This window comes from Crocuta crocuta, unplaced genomic scaffold, assembly GCF_008692635.1.
Source record: "Crocuta crocuta isolate KB4526 unplaced genomic scaffold, BGI_CrCroc_1.0 scaffold267, whole genome shotgun sequence".
In the NCBI taxonomy this organism is placed as follows: Eukaryota; Metazoa; Chordata; class Mammalia; order Carnivora; family Hyaenidae; genus Crocuta; species Crocuta crocuta.
Genome location: NW_027531899.1, coordinates 3429379 through 3450995, shown reverse-complemented (window position 1 = coordinate 3450995; position 21617 = coordinate 3429379). Strand labels below are relative to the sequence as shown.

Here is a 21617-nt window from a genome sequence, read left to right as displayed (position 1 = left end):
GATTTTACTAATACAGGGAATTTAAGAAACAAAACAAACAAGCAAGGGGGGAAAAAGACAAACCAAGAAACAGACTATTAACTACACAGAACAAACTGATGGTTATCAGAGGGGAGGTGGGTGGGATGATGCATGAAACAGGGAATTAAGGAGTGTGCTTGTCCTGACAAGCATCCCCGGGTTTTTAAAATAAAAACTTAGCAATATATTCTCAAAGAATTTTCAATTATGTGGAAAGTTACAGTATCACTTAAATGAAAATATGTATGTATATGCACGTATATGAATCTACATGTTTATATGTGTATATAAGTAAAACCAATATCCTCAACATTCAATATAAAATGTCCCATTTGCTGTATTTTTTAAAAAGTGAGAGTGCAAGGAAGATACTTTCTAAGAGAAAGAGTAGGTTGAGGTTGGTTACTTGATGGTTTCTACGCATTTGCCAAGAAAGAAAAAAAAAATCACGTCCTGAAAAAATAAAGCATTTCAGAAATAAAGAGAAAATACCAAGGCACCTTAAACACCACCATTATTTGCTACTGGAACGGAGAGCTCTCCCGGAGAAGAATCAAGATCGGGAAGGAGACAACAGACAATTCTGGGGGGTCTAGATGACAAGGTCAACTGGCTCCAGTTGCTCCTCCACATCAGAGCTTACAAATCAATCTTAGGGGTCAGATGGAAGAGTCAAGGTCTTTATTGTTAGGCTCACAGCCATCCTGTGCTCCCACATATGACCATGTGTGCACAGTCACTAACACAATCTCCCCAAATCCATACAGTCTCATAACCACCACTAGACACAAAGTAACATCTTCAGTCACAAACGCCTTCCCTACTCTCCCCACACAGTGCTCCACAGACATAATAGCCCCGGGAGCTCATTCACAAAGCTCTCTCTACACCTGTACAAAAAGTGGAATACAAGGTCACACGGTCACAACCGCATACTCACTACGGGGACACAAAGTCACAGGTAACCGACATCCATACACAGTGTTACACATAGTAACACATTAAAAGTCATACCACGGGGGACTCACAGTGGTATAAGTAGCCAATCCTCATCAGCACACACGGTATCACACACATTCACAATCACACATACACACCTCACTGGGACAGGGGCGGGATTTCACAATCGCCCCTCCTCAGCCCCTTCTGCCCGAACAGACTTAATACTCAGTCTCCCTCTCGACGCCAGGGGCTCTGGGCTTTTTTCAACCTCGGCCTCCTCTGAAACGTGTTAGTAGCCCGGCCGAACCGCTGAGAGACCACGACGAGCGTCCACAGCTCAGCTCAAAGCTGCCCGCCTCGCTGTCAAGAGGAGCAGCGGACGCGGCGCCTCCTGGGAAATGTAGTTAAGCTCCGCACTCGCCACGGAGAAGATGGCGCTCGCCTTGCACCCTGCCAAAGAAATCCCCACCCTTACCCACCCTGAGGCATGAATAGCGCCCCAAAATGTTTCGGCGCTCCAGGAGTACGTAGCCTTGCACCTTGGCTCCTGCTTGGGGTAAGCCCGGCATGCCTGAACTGAGTTTATTATAACGCAAGGCACACCACTGCCCGCTCCCAAAGGTAAAGTTAACACAGGTCGAGTATTAAATTGAGTCCTGAAACTCGGTCTACTTACATTCCTCCCCCCACCAGGGAGACACTCCCACAAACTCTGGCGCAGGAAAGAAAGCGAAAAGCTGACTCGAACCACCAAAACTTATGGGAAATGTAGTCCGCAGTCAGAAAAGTAGAGGACCGGCCAATACCGACAGATTCTGTCCGGTACTGAGCCGGGGCTTGACAGAGCCCAGGAGACCTCTGGGAGTGTTAGCCAGCCAAGGAGTGCGCAGGCGCAGACTTTCTGGCTCGCCATAGTCGTCTTTGTCTGCCGGTGAGTTTGGGTTCGGCTTCGCAAAGCGCAGATCTGGGCGTGGGACCTGGTTTTCTGGGCTTAGAATCTGGTCAGGGAGGCTGTAAGGGAGGATTCTTAGAGACTGCGACATGGCTGGAGAGGGTAAAGGGGAGGAATCGCCTTCTATGACGTGCACTGTTCAAAGCCTACGTGGATGGGGGCAGGGGTACGGGAGGAAACGGGCGGGACCGCGACGGGTGGGTGACGGGAGTATGAGATTATTGTAAAGGTATCACTGGTGTGAGAACTCTGTGGTTCCAGGTGTGTGAGGATGGATGGCATCGTGAGCTTTATGGGGTCGTAACCTCAAACTCACTTTTCTCGTTTCTAAAATAACTAATAAAGATGCATCTTTCTGGAGCATCCGTTTTTCTGAAAGAAAGGGAAATGGCTAAGACATTGAGAGATAAGTAATTTTTAAAGCGATTTTTATATAAAAGCAGACTCATGATGCAGTTGAAAACAAAATCAGTATTAACAATTTTTTAAAGTAAACATTTCCGGAAAACTTGTTACTGGATGTCTAGACTCCCCGTATATATTGACTTAATTCTTTGGAGGAACTTTGGTAAGGCCGCTTTGAAAAGCCCTGGAGTAAGGAAGAGCTTTAAGAGCTAGTTTCCACGGTGTAGACAGCACAGAATTGGGAAGGATGATGTCCTCTCTTTGGTTCAGAGATATCAGGTAACAGATTTAAGATGCGCTTGTTTCTCAGTGATGTGGCAATGACTCCTAATTTGACCAGGTTTTCCCCAAACCAAAGGCTGGCCATTGTAAATGTAGGGAAACGAATTTTCTTCTATCCAAAACGACACTTCCTTCTAGTTTTGTATCACACTTAACGTTTTTCAATAAAATGAAAAAGTACCATGGTACAAAAATTCATATACACAAATAGCTTTGGTACATATAAAAAATAATCAGTAATCGTTATGAAGATAGAACTTACAATAGTTCTAGGGATAAACAAGGGATAAACCTAGGGATAAACAAGAAATGTATAAAAATCTATATGACGATTGTTCATAAATGTTAATGAAAGACCCAAAATAACCCTTGAACAAATGGAAATACATATCTTAGATTTTAAAAATCTGCAAGCTATTTTGTGAAGAAAGTGTGCCTGTTTGGTGTAATATATTACTTTTTTAGTAAGTAGGAAAAAGAATATGTATTCATAGGTGTATGAAGAAACTTTTATCTATATAAAGATTATTCTTTAGTGTTAATGAAAGACCTTTTGAAGCTTACACGGCTCAGTCGGTTAAGCGTACAACTTCGGCTCAGGTCATGATCTCACCGTTAGTGGGTTCGAGCCCCATGTTGGGCTCAGTGCTGACAGCTAGCTCAGAGCCTGAAACCTGTCTTCGGATTCTGTGTATCCCTCTCTCTCTGACCCTCCCCTGGTCACGCTGTCTCTATCTCTCTCTCAAAAATGAATAAAACATTTTTAAAAATAAAGAAAAGAAAGGTTGTCAGAGGAGTGAGTTGCAACAGAGCTAGGACAGGGGTAAGAATCACATTTTTGCTTGCCTGTTTTGTGTATTTCCATTTTTAACTGGGGTGGAGGGATTAGGTTTCTATGTTCACTCTATTACTTTTCAGATGTTTATCACTGTCTCATTCATAAATGTTTGACTTCTGATATACTACTCAGAATATGTATAATTCCAGTCAAAACCAAGGAATACCCCCCCAAAAAAGCTCTATTAATGACTTAATGTTTCTGTTTGTTCCTTAATTATTAATGTTCCTAAGTTTCTCACTTTGATCATATATATTTTTTAACCTCTAAAGAACAAAATTCCACTGCTATGGCTTCACGTGACATGTGACTAAAAAATGTCCAATTGGCTAATGGACAGCTCTATCTTGAGGCTTCACAGGAACTTGAAACTCTTTGTCCAAAATGTTAATTTTGGTATCTCCTGACTCCTGTGGTTTGCCTTCATCCATTCCCCTTTGCATTACCTGTTTTTATCAATTAGTAATACTGTCCAGCCAGATTTTAAGCCTCTTATATCTGAGTAAGGCAAGAGCTTCTGAGTAATTTTGACTTTTATCTGTCACACTCCATTACATATTGGAGGCCTAGATATCTTTTTTTTTTTTTTTAATTTTTTTTTATTTATTTCCAGGAGAGAGAGAGCGCGAGCAGGGGAGGGTCAGAGAGAGAGGGAGATACAGACTCTGAAATAGGCTCCAGGCTCTGAGCTGGCAGTCAGCACAGAGCCCGACGCAGGGCTCGAACCCCCGAACCGCGAGATCATGACCTAAGTGAAAGTCGGATGCTTAACCGACTAAGCCACCCAGGCGCCCCTCTTTTTTTTTTTTTTAATGTTTATTTATTTTGAGAGGGGGAGGTAGAGAGGAAGAGGGGAGAGGGGGAGAGAATCCCACGCAGGCTCCATGCTGTCAGCACAGAGCCTATTGTGGGTTTGATCTCACAAACCATGAGATTATGACCTGAGCTGAGATCAAGAGTTGAACACTTAACTGGCTTAACCACCTGAGAAAATGTTTCTCTTGGGGAAAATGATATTCAAAACTGTGACTCTTCAATCAGGAGCAAGGCCACAAGTGACACCTGCACAGGTTGTGATTCTGTGGAACTCTGACAACTCAGTTTCGTAATTTCTCTGTACAACCTAAATTCTGAAAATAAGGTTTCCCATTTCTGAAATGTGTGAAGGTTTTAAATGGCATAATGGGTTTAGCTGAAGATGCAAAGTGTAAGTACCCTTTTTCCATGTGCTCATGTGTATGTGTGTGCTCCAGCTTGTAAGCTAAAGGGTCATCATTACTTTGTTCTTTTTCATAGACCAGCTTCCTTGTGTATCCCTAGGAACTGCACTTCCTTTACCCTTCAAAACCATCAAGGGTCCTTTGGTCTCAGCATGAATTATGGGATACTGCTTTGACCCTCAAGAGTAATGTCGCAAGCCCTATGTGTCACTGTTTAAACAAGAAGAGCAGTGGATAACTGAGGAAGAAATGTAAAGGAGGTGCTTTCCAGGTAAGAAAGAACCCAAAAGGTATGAATGGGATAAAGGTTCATCACAGTTATTTTTTTATGATATATCGGTTTTTTTTTTAATGTTTATTTGGTTTTGAGAGAGAGAGCACTGACGAGAGGAAGGGCAGAGAGAGAGAGACTGAGGATCCGAAGCGGCTCCACACGGACAGCAGAGACCTTGATGCAAGGCTCGAACTCAAATCAGAGATCATGACCTAAGCCAAAGTCAGATGTTTGCCAACTGAGCCACCCAGGAGCCTCTCTTATAGGTATTTGACCTGCAACCTCTGAAAAAATTTTTGAGGCAGTTTTTGTTTTTTTTTTTTTAACAGCCCATGGGAGTAACAGTTGTTGGGAATTCTTTAGATACCTAAATAACATTTCCAGATTCTCTTGCTTGATCAGTGCTCTTTTTTTCTCAGATTCTGGGGGACTGGTTGCCCCTGTAACCTCTATTCTGGATGCCAGCCTTTTCAATTATAGTCTCAATTTTACAAATTTTCTAGCCTAAATATTGTGTTCTCCCTTTCACGAACAGTTTCCATTTTTCACTTCCCCCCTATTTGTCTAGACTCCTTCTCTTAAGCATTCAGTCATCTTACCAAGGATTATAGATCTGTAATCTTTCAAATCCTAGCATGTAGATTCTTTTCTAGAAATTTAACTCTCAATCATTTCTCCCCACTTACATCTTAGAGTTGAATGTCACCCCTTATCTTTATTTCCTGTTCTTTTCCACCTCCAACTATCATAGCACAACATTTCTCCCTCTCTTGCTTTTTAACAATATAGCAGACTTGGAAATTAGTGCTGACTTCCTACTAGTTCACCTGTTACTTTTAAGAAAAATAATACTATTGGGACACCTGGGTGGCTCAGTCAGTTAAGTGCCCGACATCTCTCAGGTCATGATCTCACAATTCGTGAGTTCAAGCCCTGTGTCAGGCTCTGTGCTGACAACTTGGAACCTGGAGCCTGCTTCAAATTCTGTGTCTCCCTCTCTCTCTGCCCCTCACCCGCTCATGCTCTGTCTCTCTCTCAAAAATAAGTAAACATTAAAAATAATTTTTAAAAAATACTATTATCTTTAAAATCCAATACATCTACTTAATTGAAAATTAAGGGGTGCCTCTGTGGCTCATTCGTTTAAGCGTCTGACTCTTGGTTGCAGCTCAGGTCATGATGTCACAGTTTGTGAGTTCAAGCCCCACATCAGGCTCTGTGCTGACAGCTTGAAGCCTGCTTGGGATTCTTTCTCTCTTGCTCTCTCTGCCCCTTCCCCACTTGCACACAGACACACTCTCTCTCTCTCTCGAAAATAAACAACAAATTTTTTTAAGAAAATTAAAACAACGGGTATGTCTTCTCAATCCTGGCCCTCAGTTCTCCATTTCTGTCCCCCAGAAGCAGCCACTATTAACTGTGCTTCTAAATGTTTTTATGAGCACACACGGAGGCTTTAATAATGACATGATTTGACTATGACAAGAATACTGTTGTTGCTATGTTGACAGGAGTTATGTAAAGAGTCAAAGGCAAAAGTAGGAAGAATACTGAGGAGCCTATTAAATAATACAGGGAAAACATAATGTGGCTTAGACTTTGGTGGCCCTGGTGAGAATTATGAGAAATGACCAGATGCTGACTGTATTTTGAAGATAAAGCCAAGAGGATGTGGAAATATACTGGGTGTGTGACCTAGGAGAAAGTTGTTCTAGGCTTGAGCAACTGGGAAAATAGGTTGTTATTTAACAAGATGAGAAGAATTTGGGAGTTGGTTTGGGAGAACAAGGGTTTGGTTTGGGGCAGGGTAAATCAGGTCCCTATTAGACATCTGAGTGCAGATTTTGAGTAGCAAGTGGATATGCGAGTCAGTTGAGGAAAGAGGTCCAGACTAGTGATTAAATATTTTCAAAATATATATCAAAATGCCCAAATGTCAACCAAACTCTTAACTGTATTCTGTGAAAATGGTGACCTGTTAGATAAGGAGTTGGCAACTATACCCTACTATGTATTTTTGTAAAGAGTTTTACTGAAACATGGCCATGTTCAGTGAGTGCATCTTGTCTATTCATTTTCTTATTGTCTGTGATTACTTTTATGCTACAATGCCTGAGTTGAGTAGATATCTGCTAAAAAGTTTATCAATCATGGTAAGGCTAAGTGACTGTAATAAACCCCAAAATGTACTGGTTTAAGAAATATAAGAATTGAGGGGCGCCTGGATGGCTCAGTTGGTTAAGTGTCTGACTTCTGCTCAGGTCATGATCTCACAGTTCATGGGTTTGAGCCCTGCATCGGGCTTCGTGCTGACAAGTAGCTCAGAGCCCGGAGCCTGTTTCAGATTCTGTATCTCCCTCTCTCTGACTCTCCCCTGCTCTCTCTCTTGCTCTCGCTCTCTCTCTCTCAGAAATAAATTAAACACTAAAGAAATAAAAGAATTGATTTCTTGGTTACATAACAGTTAATGTGGTGAGTAGTGAAGATTTGCATGGTAGCTTTGGTCTTTGTGATCCTTTAATGATCCAGATATTTTCCAGATTGTCTCTTTATCATTTATTTGTGGTTGAAACTGGGTCAACAGTGCATCCTGGTTCTAGCCAGGTAGAGAAGGGAGAAATGACCACTATAGGGCAAGAGGTCAGTAAACATTTTCTGTAAATGTCAAGATAATAAATACTTTAGGCTTTGTAGACCCTAGGATCTCTGCTGCAACTACTCAAGTCGGGCATTATAGCACAAAAATAGTTTCCTTGGCATTAGAGTATTTTGATTTCTATTTTGAAAATATTTTTAGGGGCGTCTGGGTGGCTCAGTCAGTTAAGTGGCTGACTCTTGATTTCANAAAAAAAAGATAAATAAACTTAAAAAAAAAATACCAGGTGTTTTAATTAACAAGATGTTATTTCTGTGTTTTCTTTAATTAGGAGTATAATGGGTTAAGTCCTGATCTGTTCTGCATCATACTGTTTGCAAATATAATGAATTTAAGAATTGGAAAATTTAAAATAAATGCTATTACTGTCATTTGTAAAAGTTTATTAAATTCCACATCTTGAGCCATCAATTGGGGTAATAAAATAACAATTGTCTCTTTTCTATATTTACTGTTTAGGTTTTTTTGTCTTTTCTGGTCTCAGTTTTCATAGGTAATATTTGGTTTTCAAATTTATATGTATGAAGGTGAGCAAATAATCTCTGTAGTCCTTTTCTGTCTATGGTTATTTCCAAGTGATCATTTTTTATTTTTATAATTTTTCTGTTATTCCTCTTTAGTTTTCTCTAAGAATCAACTTGTGGATTATTTCTAATTCTGTTTGTAATGTTTAATTTTTCTTAACTCTAATTTTTTTCCTTATATTTACTTTTCCTTATTGTAATTCCTTGGTTTGAATGCTTATTTATTATGTTATTTCTTTTTATTTTTTTAAACATTTATTTATTTACTTTGAGAGAGCCAAGCACACGCATGCAAATGAGGTAGAAGCAGAGAGAGAGAGAGAGGGAGAGAGAGAGACTCTCAAGCAGGCTCTTTGCAGTCACTGCAGAGCCTGATGCAGAGCTCAGTCTCATGAACTGTGGGATCATGACCTGAGCTGAAATCAAGAGGTGGTCGCTCAACAGACTGAACCACCCAAGCGCCCTATGTTTTTTTTTTAGAATAATGTAAAAATTTATGTTAAAACCTATCCAAACATTTTTTCAAATATATTCTATAGGCTCTGATATACATTCTAAATTTTTCAGAATATATCTGAATGTTCTGCATTTTAATTTTCTGTTTGGCCAAAGTGTCTGTTCAAGCCGGTATATTTTGAAATTTACAAGTGAGGGATGCCTGGGTGGCTCAGTTAGTTAAGCGTCTGATACCAGCTCAGGTCATGATCTCACAGTTTGTGGGTTTGAGCTTGGTGTCAGGCTCTGTGCTGACAGCTGGGAGTGTGGAGCCTGCTTCAGATTCTGTCTCCCTCTCTCTCTCTGCCCCTACCCTACTTGTGCCCTGTCTCTCTTTCTCAAAAATAAACATTAAAAAATTTTTTTTAATTTGAAATTTACAAGTGAAAATTTCCTTTTTTCTAATGTAATTTTTAAAAAATATTTATTTTGAGAGACAGAAGTGAGAGAAAGTGCACATGCACGTGAGCAGGCGTAGGGCAGAAAGAGAGAGCTGAGAGAGAATCCCTAGTAGGCTCTGTGCTGTCAGTGCAAAGCTTGACGCAGGTCTGGATCTCATGAACTGTGAGATCACGACCTGAGCTGAAATCAAGAGTCAGTCACTTAACTGAGCCACCCAGGCACCCCTGTTTTAGATGTGTACCTTATATAGAGAGTTTATGTAGGTTTTATTATATCGTTGTTAAACCTTAGCATGTGTCAAAATCATCTGGAGGGCTTGTTAAATACAGATTGCTGGGCCTTACCTGCAGGTTTTCTTGATTCAGGAAATGTGTGTTGGAACTTGAGAATTATCTGTATAAGCCTGTCACAGTCTTTTTCTTTTAAAAGTTCTTTTTATTTGAGTTGTATTTATTGACAGAAACAGTATGGTTAGTGTTGGTTCTCTTATTTAATATTATGTATTCTGTTTTATTTATTTAAAAAAAACTTTTTTTAATGTTTTTATTTATTTCTAGGAGAGAGAGAGACAGCATGAGCAGGGGAGGGTCAGAGAGAGAGGGAGTAACAGACTCTGAAACAGGCTCCTGGCTCTGAGCTGGCAGTCAGCACAGGGCCCGACGCGGGGCTCGAACCCACAAACCGCGAGATCATGACCTAAGCGAAAGTCGGACGCTTAACCAACTAAGCCACCCAGGCACCCCTATGTATTCTGTTTTAAATTTGACCTCATCTTTGTTATCATTTACTGTAGGATCTTTGGTTTCCTTGTCTTGGGTATATATGTCTTTCTTTCTGAAAATAATGGAAAGTTTGTTATATTTTATTTTAATAATTATTTTGTTATATTCTCTTGGTTGCATTTATATTCACAACTTTCTTAGTTTTCATCTTTCATTTCTTTAGGTATTATATTTACTCCCCACTAAGGAATGACATTTATTTTATACATTAGTATATTTTTAGTCTCTCTCCTCTTTTCACCACATGGTTGGTAGTTGTGATTATTATTCCAGTTTTAAATAGTATCACTTGTACCCTTCTTCCCTCCCCCTTCATATATATGAAATTATTTGCGTGTTCGCCTTTGTGCAGTGGTCCATCTATCAAAGTCCTATCCATTATTTACCCTTGGGCTTCATTTTTACTAAAATGTCTCTCCATTATCACTTTAGCCCAGTATCTCTAACCTCTCAACTACAGCATATTATAATTTCCAGAGCAACTTGGATCCTAAGTATATACTCTCGTACATTTGTATATTTCCTTTCCTGTTGAAGACCTGCATTGAAGCTCATTGAGAGAAAGGCTGGTATTTTACCCTTCTTATCTGCAGTCTAGAGCACAAAGAAGATGGTTAATAAATAATTAGTGATTGTTGTAGAGCTTCAGGTGTGGAAAGATTTACTTTTTCAGCTTTATTGAGATGTAATTTCCGTAACAGTCACCCCCTTTAAATATATCATTTGATATATTTGGTAATTGTATATAGTCATAAAACCAATACCAAAACCAACATGTAGAACAGATCCATCACAGTTCTTTGTGCCCTTTTGCTGTAGAGTCATACCCCTACTCCATCCCTGGTGATCACTGACTGGCTTTATGTTACTAGAGCGTGCCGTTCTAGAATTCATATAAATGTAGTCAAATACTGCATAATCTTTAGCATTTAATTTCTTTGATTTAGTTCTACATTTTTGAGATTAATTCATGTGTATATAAATATTTCATTCCTTTTTATTGCTGACTATTAGTATTAAGTATGGACATAATTTGTCTATCATTGATAGACATTTAGATTATTTCCATTTTGGGCTATTAGTGAATAACACTATTATGAATATTCATATGCTAGGTGTTTGTGTCAATCTACATGTTCATTTTTCTTGAATAAATGCCTAGAAATGGGATTGCTGCACAGAATAAGTATATATTTAACTTTATAAAATACTCAAATTGTGTTCCAAAGTAACTATATCATTTTTCGTTTGCACCTACAGTTTTTTGAGAGCTAGTTGCTTCACATTCATACACTTGGATTGGCAGTTGTTTTAACTTTAGTCATTTTAATGGATATGTAAGGTATCTCACTAGGATTTTAATAAGCATTTTTCATCACTAGTTTGGATGAAGGTCTAATGTACTTATTGGCCATTCATATATCTGATTTTGTGAAATATCTGTTGTAGTCTTTTACCCATTTTACAATTTAGATTATCTTTTTGTTACTGAGATTTAGGAGTTCTAGATATTTTGGATATGAGCCCTTCATCAGTTTCTACCAGTCTGGCTTTCCGTTTTTTTTTTTAACTGTGTTTTTTGAAGGGCATTAGTTTTTTATTTTCATGATGTCTAGTTTTAACACTTACATTGAGGCCTTTAATTCAATTTGAGTAAATTTTTGCTTATGGCATGCAGTAAAGGTTGAGGGTTTTTGTCTTCTAATTTTAGAAATTATAGCATTGATGTGAGTAACAGCATATTAATGGAGTCAGCTCTTACAATGATTTATAAGAAAATGAAGAGGTGTGCCTGGCTGGCTCAGTTGGTAGAACATGCGACCCTTGATCTCAGGTTTGTAAGTTTGAGCTCCCTGTTGGGTGTAGAAATTACTTAAAAATAAAATGTTAAAAAAAAAAAGTAAAGGATAAAATTTTAAGAGGGACAGGACAGATAAGGATAACATTGAAGATTTGCAGCCAGTAGAAAATAGTTATAAAAGAAAGGATTAAGAGGGAGGACAAGAAAAGAGCTCTTCACAAAAGAAGAGCTTTGGTGTCAGTTATTTCAGGCATAATGATAAAATGAAAACTGCAATTGATGGCAATGACAGTTTCTGTATCTAGAACTGATAGTATCGATAATCAGAACACTGCAGTAAATCAGATTTCAAGGCAAAAATGGCTGTTTTCTGGCTTATTTTACTTCTTTTCATTAAATACATGTGCACTTTGCTGTTTAGCCATGTGAAACTTAATTGCAACTAGACAAAAAGAGTACTATAGTTACTATACAATTACAAATCAGTTCAGGTTAAAAGGCTCAAGTCTTCAAGGACATCTCTGCAGGTCTAACAAGTAGGGGCTTTTAAAAGTTTGAAATAGGATTGGGGCGCCTGGGTGGCTCAGTTGGTTAAGCGTCCGACTTTGGCTCAGGTCATGATCTCGTAGTTTGTGGGTTCGAGCCCCGTGTCGGGCTCTGTGCTGACAGCCAGCTCAGAGCCTGGAGCCTGTTTCAGATTCTGTGTCTCTCTCTCTCTGACCCTCCCATGCTCACGCTGTCTCTCTCTCAGAAATAAATAAAACCTTAAAAAATTTAAAAAATAATAAAATAAAAGTGAAATAGGATTATAGCTATGCTTGTACGATCCTTCCTCACCCACAGTTCCTTCTCCACAAAGGCAATCACTTTCAACTCATTTAACTGTGTCTAATGGTGCTTATTCTCACATTTTATACATCTATTTTACCTACTTTTGATTTAATCATTTAAAAATATTATCAGCTTGGGGGTGCCTGGCTGGCTCATTAGGTAGAGCATGTGACTCTTGATCTCAGGTTTGTAAGTTTGAGCCCCACTCTGGGTGTAGAGATTACTTAAAAATAAAATCTTTGGAGGTACCTGGGTGGTTCAGTTGGTTGTGGTCTGACTTCAGCTCAGATCATGATCTCATGGTTCATGGGTTCAAGCCCTGCATCAGGCTCTGACTGACAGATCAGAGTCTGGAGCCTGCTTTGGATTCTGTGACTCCCTCTCTCTCTGCTCCTCCTCAGCTTGGTTCTGTCTCTCAAAAATTATAAATAAACATTAAACTTCATTTTAAAGGGGTGCCTGTGTGGTTCAGTCAGTTAAGCGTCCGACTTCAGCTCAGGCCATGATCTCATGGTTCATGGGTTGGAGCCCGCGTCTCGCTCTGTGCTGACAGCCNATTCTGGGAGATTTCCTTGATTTTTTTTTACGTAAGCTGTTGAATTTTTGGGGTCAACATCATATTGTTTATTTGCAAAAGCACTTCTTTATAGAACTCTGTGGATAGAGGCACCTGGGTGGCTCTATTGGTTAAGCATCCAGCTTCAGCTCAGGGCATGATCTCTCACTGTGAGTTCGAGCCCTGCATAAGGCTCTGTGCTGACAGCTCAGAGCCTGGAGCCTGCTTCAAATGCTGTGTCTCCCTCTCTCTGCACCTCCCCCACTCACACTGTCTCTCTCTAGGGGCGCCTGGGTGGCTCAGTCAGTTGGGCAGCTGACTTCAGCTCAGGTCATGAGCTCGTGGTTCGTGGGTTCGAGCCCTGCATCAGTCTCTGTGCTGATGTTTCAGATTCTGTGTCTCCCTCTCTCTCTGACCCTCCCCTGCTCACACTGTCTCTCTCTCTCAGAAATAAATAAAATATTAAAAAACATTTTTTAAATAAACATTAAAAAACAATTAAAAAAAGAACTTTGTTGATATTTCAGTGCTTTGTATGTTTTCAGTGCTTCTGTGATACTAATTTTTATTGTTTATATGTGTTTCTTTTCTTCCTTTCCTTGTTTTTATCCTTGTTTTTATCTAGATTTCACAACAGGGCTTTCATCAATTTTTTGTGATCTTTAGGTCTATGTTAAAATTTAACATTGAGGTACCAGAAATATTATTGTAATCTTTGTGCATGATTGAGAGTTGTAAAATGATGGGCTTTGCTATGCGGCATTTAGTCAGCTTATTTAGGTTATTCTTTTATATGACTCCAAGCATAAATATCTGTAAGTGTTTTCACGGTCTTCTCATTTTTTCCAGTAAAGAACACTCCCAGGGGTGCCTGGGTGGCTCAGCTGAGTGTCAGATTTGATTCAGCTCAGGATATGAACTCATGGTCTGTGAGTTCGAGCCCTGCGTGGGGCTCTGTATGGAGCCTGCTTGGGACTCTCTCTGCCCCTTGTATGCATGCTCTCTCTCTCTCAAAATAATTAAAAATTAACTTTAAAAAAAAAGAAAAAGCCTTTCTATTGTTTGACACCAGCAACCACCAGCATTTGTAAAGAGCAGCAGTAGAAAGGGGTTGGAACCCTGTTCTTCACAGGAATTTTTATTCCCTCTTTTTAGTATCTACTTTGCCTATCATCACTAAGTTTGGAGCCTCTCCGTTATACTTTGGATAATAAATTTCTATTTCCTTCCAGTTGGGAGAATTAGGTACATAAGCTGCTTCTTTTATAATCATTTTATAAGTTCCACCTTCCACTCTTATCCAGTCACTCCATTTATAGAGCCTTTGTTGAAAGCTGTGTCACAAATTACCTGTTTTTAGGTAGCATCCTCTTCTGGCTTTTTAGTTAAGTCACTCAGTTCTGCTGCTAATTTATAGTTGTTTATTTGCTTTCCTTTCAAAATTTCCTAAATCTTTTCACCCTCCAGTGTCTCCTCAACCACTGCAGTGTTTATGAGTATATGCCCTTCATCCTCGTACTACCATTTTAATGGAGTTTCAGGAAGATATAGGATAAATATTTAACCACATGTCCTTTTTAATAATAATTCTATTCATTTTATTTTTTATCCTTTCATCCTAGGCTCTCCCAATCTTATGTGTTTGTCCTTTGATCCTGTTTGTCACCTGTTTGTTATATTTAATTTTACTGACTTCTAAAATGTACAAAGCTACATTTAAAAACAGTTTGAACAGGGCAGCTGGGTGGCTCAGTTGGTTAAGCATCCCAACTCTTGACTTTGATTCATGTCATGATCTCACAGTTCATGGGTTCAAGCCCAACATTGGGCTCTGTGCTGATGGCGCAGAGCCTGCTTGGGATCCTCTCTTTCTCCCTCTCTCTCTGCCCTTCCCCAGCTCGTGTGCACACTTTCTCTCTTCCTCAAAATAAGTAAACTTAAATAATAAAAATAAAAACAGTTTAAGCTACATGGCCCTGTGAATGTTATTTGTATTTAAGGTTTCTTTTATACTGGGGGACTAGGTTTGAAATAGTCTATTTTACAATACCACATTTTAAAAGTTTTGTTAAAAATACTGGGAAAAATCACAAGTGTTATTGTTGATGATGATAGCTACTTTATTGGATGTTTACTACATGCCAGGCACTAAATATTTTACAGTTATTAGCTCTTTTCAATGATGTTTTTTTATTCCCTTTTAGAAAAGGTCTGAGAAATTTATGAATAGATGAAGATTCAGCATAGAAGAAATCGGAGTTAAGTCTCATCCTTCTCCATGAAAATATAGCTAAGAAAAAACTCAGAAAACCTGGGAGTAACAGAAAAGTATTTTCTCTGAGTACAAATGTTGATTCTTTAAGACTACATCTCTATGTGTGAGATTCAGTTTAAGAGAGCTCAGAACATAATTTATACTCAAATATAAGTGGAGCTGTCTAAGAAAGAACCATTAAGGATACAATTGATATTATATGTTTCATTCCAGTCAGTCTGTAATTGTCTAATCTCAGGATAAGCAATGTAAGTCTTTCATCACAAATTCAACTTCATTAGACACCTGAGAATTAATACTGGAGAGAAACCTATGAATTTGATGAATGTAAAAACTTTCATCTATGTCACATGTCAAGAAATACTGAAGAATTCTTGTTAGAAAAAATATCTGTGTGTTAAGAATGTTGGAAAGCCTTAAGCCTGAAGCAGATCTCCTTCAGCATGATCAAATTCATACTAGAGAGAAACCTCAGGAATGTAATGAATGTGGAAAAACCTTCAGCCTGAAGCAAAACCTCATAGAGCATAAGAAAATGCATACTGGAGAAAAATCTCATGAATGTACTGAATGTGGTAAAGTATTCTCTCGAGTCTCATCCCTTACTCTACATTTGAGAAGTCATACAGGAAAGAAACCATATAAATGTAATAAATGTGGAAAAGCCTTCAGTCAGAAGAGAAACTTCCTTTCTCATCAGAAACATCATACTGGGGAGAAACTCTATGAATGTGGGAAAGCTTCTATTCAGATGTCAAGCCTCATTAAACACCAGAGGAATCATACTGGAAACAAACCCTATGCATGTAAGGAATGTGGGAAAGCCTTCAGTGGCAAATCATATCTCACTGAGCATGAGAAAATCCATACAGGAGAGAAACCATTTGAATGTAATCAATGTGGAAGAGCCTTCAGCCAGAAGCAATACCTCATTAAACATCAGAATATCCACAGTGGAAAGAAACCCTTTAAATGTAATGAATGTGGAAAAGCCTTTAGCCAGAAAGAAAACCTGATTATCCATCAAAGAATACATACTGGAGAGAAACCTTATGAATGCAAAGGGTGTGGGAAAGCTTTCATTCAGAAGTCAAGCCTCATTAGACACCAGAGAAGTCATACAGGAGAGAAACCCTATATATGTAAAGAATGTGGGAAAGCCTTCAGTGGCAAATCAAATCTCACTGAGCATGAGAAAATTCATATTGGAGAGAAACCTTATAAATGTAATGAATGTGGAACAATCTTTAGGCAGAAGCAATACCTCATTAAACATCACAATATTCATACAGGAGAGAAGCCCTATGAATGTAATAAATGTGGAAAAGCCTTTTCTCGAATCACATCACTTATTGTACATGTGAGAATTCATACGGGGGATAAACCTTATGAATGTAAAATATGTGGGAAAGCCTTCTGTCAAAGCTCATCTCTTACTGTTCATATGAGAAGCCATACAGGTGAGAAGCCCTATGGTTGTAATGAATGTGGGAAAGCCTTCTCTCAGTTCTCAACTCTTGCTCTACATATGAGAATCCATACTGGAGAAAAACCTTATCAGTGTAGTGAATGTGGGAAAGCTTTTAGCCAGAAGTCACACCATATTAGACACCAGAGAATTCATACTCACTAAAGCTCGATGAAAGCCTTGAATTTAGGAAAAGCTTCAGCAAAACTCACACTTAATAATATACCAGGAAATTCCTTTTACAATAAAATGACTTGAATGTGGAAAATACTTCAACAGCAAGTCAAAACTTAAATACTAACAATTTTAATAAGTATCATAGTTTAAAATCCTATACTCCCAGAACTCTCACATTGTTGATGTACTTTTAGGAGCAACCTCATTGAAGTAACCAGTCATGGACACTAAGCAACATGGTTCTGGAAGGCCTACCTGATGCATTAAGACAAAGAAATGAGAGGTATAAAGATTTGAAATTATGAGACAAAATTGTCATTTTTAAAAAGTTTTGCTACATATGTAATCAAAATTACTCGTTCTTGATGCATTCATAGAAATCAAAGATTGGGACAGAATATTGTATTCAGAAACATGCATGCCTTTATGGGGAATTGGTAATTGATAGAGATGGTATCACAAGTTGGTAGGAAAATCATGCATGATTCAAAAAATGGTCTCAGGGTAACTGATTCTTCATGTGGAAAAAAGATCTCTGCCATAGTAATACATTAAAGTATTATGAAATTCAAAAGTATTGTAAAGACTAGAATGCAAAAAGCAAAACTTGGTAACATAAGAATTTTATAGGAGAATGTTTTCAAAACCTTGCAGTGGGAAAGAATTTCTAAAATAGATTCAAGAATACACTCTTGAGTATACATGCATATACCCAAGAAACTGATACATGTACTTAGAGAGTCATGTATCTTTATGTTCATTGCAGCATGAATTACATGAGCAAAAAATTAGAAACAAATGTGTGTTGCTTGTGAAATGGATAAATACAATGTGATGATAGGCACACAGTAGAATATTCTCTAGTAGTTAAGTATAACAGATTATATATAAATATATTGACAGAAAGACCTGAAAAATCATGTAGCGTGAAAAAATGAAGGGATGAATGTATTCTAATTGTTAACTCTGAATTTGAATTAAATGAACACTAGTATTAAGTGTTAGTTACGGGTGAACATTTTTATGTAAAACTGAAGAATGGATTGGAAGGATACATCATTTCCCAAAAGTGGTTGCCTCTAGAAAGAAAGGTAGTGGAAAAGAAATGGGACCAAGCATGGTAATTAGAGGATATTTTCAATTTTGTATCTAAATACCATCATTAAAAAAGAAATAAAGATTCCAACTAAATATAACAATGTTAGTTAACGCTAGGTTCTGATAATATATGGGTTCTATTGTTTGTGCTATTTCTGAAAATTACAAAAGATAAAGATAGGAGTAGGAAAGCTGTACATGAAGTACATGTAATAATGGGCTCACAATCCCAGGCAGATGCTAATATTTTATAGAAAATATTTCTAAAATCTTACCTTTACTATAAGTCATTTTTGAAAATTGGATGGTAGCTTAAATTATTTAAATGTACTTTTGCATGTCACATCACTACTACGTGTGGTCTCAACTCTGAAATTAAAGCATGATTCTGCAACAGGTTAGGTGGGTTACATATATTTAAGAATCATATCATTTAATAATACATGCAGAGACTTGATTTAAGAACTAGTTTTTACTGAAACATTTATCAGAAATTTTAAGAGTCCACATAACCAGTACTGACATTAAGAATTTGATATTTTTAAAATGAAGAAACCAGTTACTCTTAAATTTTTAAATATGCCACTGAGTAAAACTTCAACTCTTGCATTTCACCTTCAGTTTTAACCTCAAGACATTTTTTTTTTCTATTCTGCCAGCTATAACCAGTTGATCCCGTTTGTTTCTTTGGTGAAAACGGTGCTAAAAAAGGAGATCTGAGACCTTTTAAACAGTATTCTTTTATGTGAAGCAAATCTTTTTGACAGTTTTTGCTTGCTTGATCCCTTTCCACAACAACTTGACATATAAAGAGTTGTTAGTGCTCTTTTTGAACAGTGATAAAAATGAGATGCAGCATTTAAACTTTAGGTATATTTCAAATATACTTTAGGTATATTTCAATTTTTTAAAAACAAAATAATGAAATGCTAATGAAACCATAGTACTACATCACTTATTAGCAGTTTTGAAGATTGGTCTTGAGATAAGATTATAAATTCCAGGGTTGTTTATATATGTTTATCTACATGAATCTAAATTATCCTCTATTTTCTTCCATTCAAGCATTCCCCTTTTATTTCTTAAGTGTTTTGCTCTTCAGTTTGTGCAGCTTTGAAGTTGCCAGAGCAACTAAAAACTCTTAATTCAGACCAAACTAGGAGGATTACCTTTTGGTGCCTATCATGGGCTGGTGCCAAGGGGCAACAATGATTAGGATAGTCAGAGTAAGGTGAGTAACACCTGTGATACTGTATACTGTAAATGTACCCTGACATTCCCTACTGATTCAACTTGTTGCTAGTTATTTGCAACCACAAACAACAAACACCACAGTAAACATTCTTTTTTTTTTTTTTTAAACGTTCTTAAAATCAGACCTTAAATTTCAGATATTTTTTTTTTCTGGGGATTGATTACAGGCAAAAGATTGTTAGATCAAAGGACATACACTATTTTTTAATTTTAATAGATACTATCAGTCATTTTCAGAAACACAGCTTTCCTCTAACACTGCAATAGATGGTAATATACTACTTAAATTTATGTTTGTATGATGAGTATACACTTTGACTGCTCCTAGATTTGCTTCTTTGTAAATTTTTGTATTGTTGGCTCATTTTCCTATAGGATTATTTATCTGTCAATTTTGAAGACCTCTTTATATATTAGACATTAGGAATTTGCCTAATTTTTGTCATAAAAATATTTTTTCCATAAAAAGATCTTAAACTTCTGTGTAACCTGATATGTATTTTTTCTAAGCTTATGGATTGGTTAAAAAGATACTTTAATCTCTAGATTGTATATGTAATTTTTCTTAGGTTTTCTTGCAAGTTGTTTATTGTTTACTTTTTTCAATATGTAAATATTTAATCTATCTAGAATTTATTTTTTAATGTCATATAAAATGAGGATTCATTGTTATTTTCTTCCAGATGGGTTTTCAGTTATATAAGCACAATTTGTTAAAATAACCCAACTACTCAGCAGCCAGTCACACAGTTCTGACACCAATCTGCAGTGTCCACCAACAGCAATCACAGATTTGAACTGGCAATCAAAAAAAAAAAAAAACCAAAAAAAAACAGAATAGGCTTTAACCCAACATTAGGTTTATTATTAGCTTTGTCCTAAACAAAACAAAAAACCACCTTTACAATACTGCAACTAACCAAGCAAACATACCTTCCAGGACCTATGTACTGCTGAGGGGAGAAAAAGTTAGAATGAGTGTAGTTCACCTAAGCCCTGGGAAAACATTAACGTTCTCACCCAGGACATCTTACTATAACCCACCACTGCATCTTACACACCCAGTTGTAAGACTGAAACCCACTTAAGCACAGGGAAGCTACTGCCTTGGTTTCCCAAGATGGATGATGCCTTAGTCATATAGGCTATCAATGTCTACATGCCAATTCACAGCTCTCCCCTCATCTAGGTACAGGATACAAATGAGGAATCTACAGTAGTATTTTCTTCAAGGAAACTGGTACAAAGGCAAATCTAAGGTCCTCTTTCTAGACATGGGTTAGTAGGAAAGACCTGTTGTTTTTACCAATACCACCCTTTTCCTATTTAACTGACTCAGCTATGTAATCCTTTAACCACATGATCTTTTCCTCATTCAACTGAAACTGCTTGTACTTTCACTTGTACCAAGACCTATTTCTGTATTCTTGTTTCACTAATCTATTTTTCTACTTCTATACTAATACCATATGAACTGATTTAACATTAGCCTTACTGTATTTTGATACTGCATATTAGACCAAGTCCTCCTCACTGTTTTTCATAGTTTTATTGGCTATTCTAGTTTTCTTTCTATTTAAATGAAGACTGTTCTCAAAACACAAAACCCTTTTGATAGTTGGAATTACATTAAATTTATATATTTATTTTGGGAGAAATAACATTTTTGATTTTAAGTCTTTGTGACCCAAATTGTAGTGTGCCTTTGCATTTCTTCAAACTATGATCATGTCCTTCAGCATGAGGGTTCTGAACAAAGTAATCTGAATAACATCCCTGCTTAATATTAGAAAATTTGTTAGTAGGGTGAGTAAGAAAAATCCCTATTAGGGACTAAATGTTTGTAGCCCCTCAGAATTCATATGTTGAAGCCCTGATTTCTAGTGTGATGGTGTTTAGAGATGGAGCTGTAAGGAATTAGGTTTAGACTAGGTCATGAAGGTGGGACACTCATAATGGGAACAGTACCCTTATAAGAAGTAGAAGAGAGATTATAAGAACAGGAAGAGATGTCTTCCCATGTGTATACACAAAAAGTCATGTGAGACATGAGTAGCACAGTGAGAAAGAAGCTGTCTACATACTAGGAATTGGACCTTCACAGGGTTTGCCAGCCTCAACAATTGTAAGAATAAATGTCTGTTTAAACCCTCCAGTCTATGGTATTTTGTTATAATGCCCAAGATATGACAGTCCCTTTCCTGCTGAATTCTACTGTGCTCCTAATATGTGGTAAAATTAAAGCACTTTTCATTAGGAAAGTAAAATTCCAACTCCCATAAGGTCTACAAATTTTTTTTTTAATTTAAAATTGTTTTTAACGTTTACTTTTGAAAAAGAGTGTGAGGAGGGGGGAGTGTGGAG

General features: G+C 37.5%; 1 protein-coding gene across 6 annotated transcripts; it reads left to right on the top strand.

The window, feature by feature from the left end:
* The first annotated feature begins 1813 nt into the window (after nt 1-1813).
* On the top strand, nt 1814-21408 carry ZNF260 (zinc finger protein 260). 6 transcript variants are annotated; one of them, XM_077773778.1, is made up of 4 exons: nt 1814-1894; nt 4737-4931; nt 15186-16716; nt 17096-21408. In XM_077773778.1, the coding sequence occupies exons 3-4, from the start codon at nt 15660-15662 to the stop codon at nt 17113-17115; spliced, it is 1077 nt and encodes a 358-aa protein (XP_077629904.1). In that variant the 5' UTR covers nt 1814-1894; nt 4737-4931; nt 15186-15659; the 3' UTR covers nt 17116-21408. The 6 variants fall into 6 exon arrangements, with proteins under 6 accessions (XP_077629904.1, XP_077629899.1, XP_077629900.1 ...); XM_077773773.1 differs by having other exon boundaries at nt 15186-21408; XM_077773774.1 differs by having other exon boundaries at nt 1838-1894; nt 4761-4931; nt 15186-21408.
* The last annotated feature ends 209 nt before the right edge of the window (nt 21409-21617 follow it).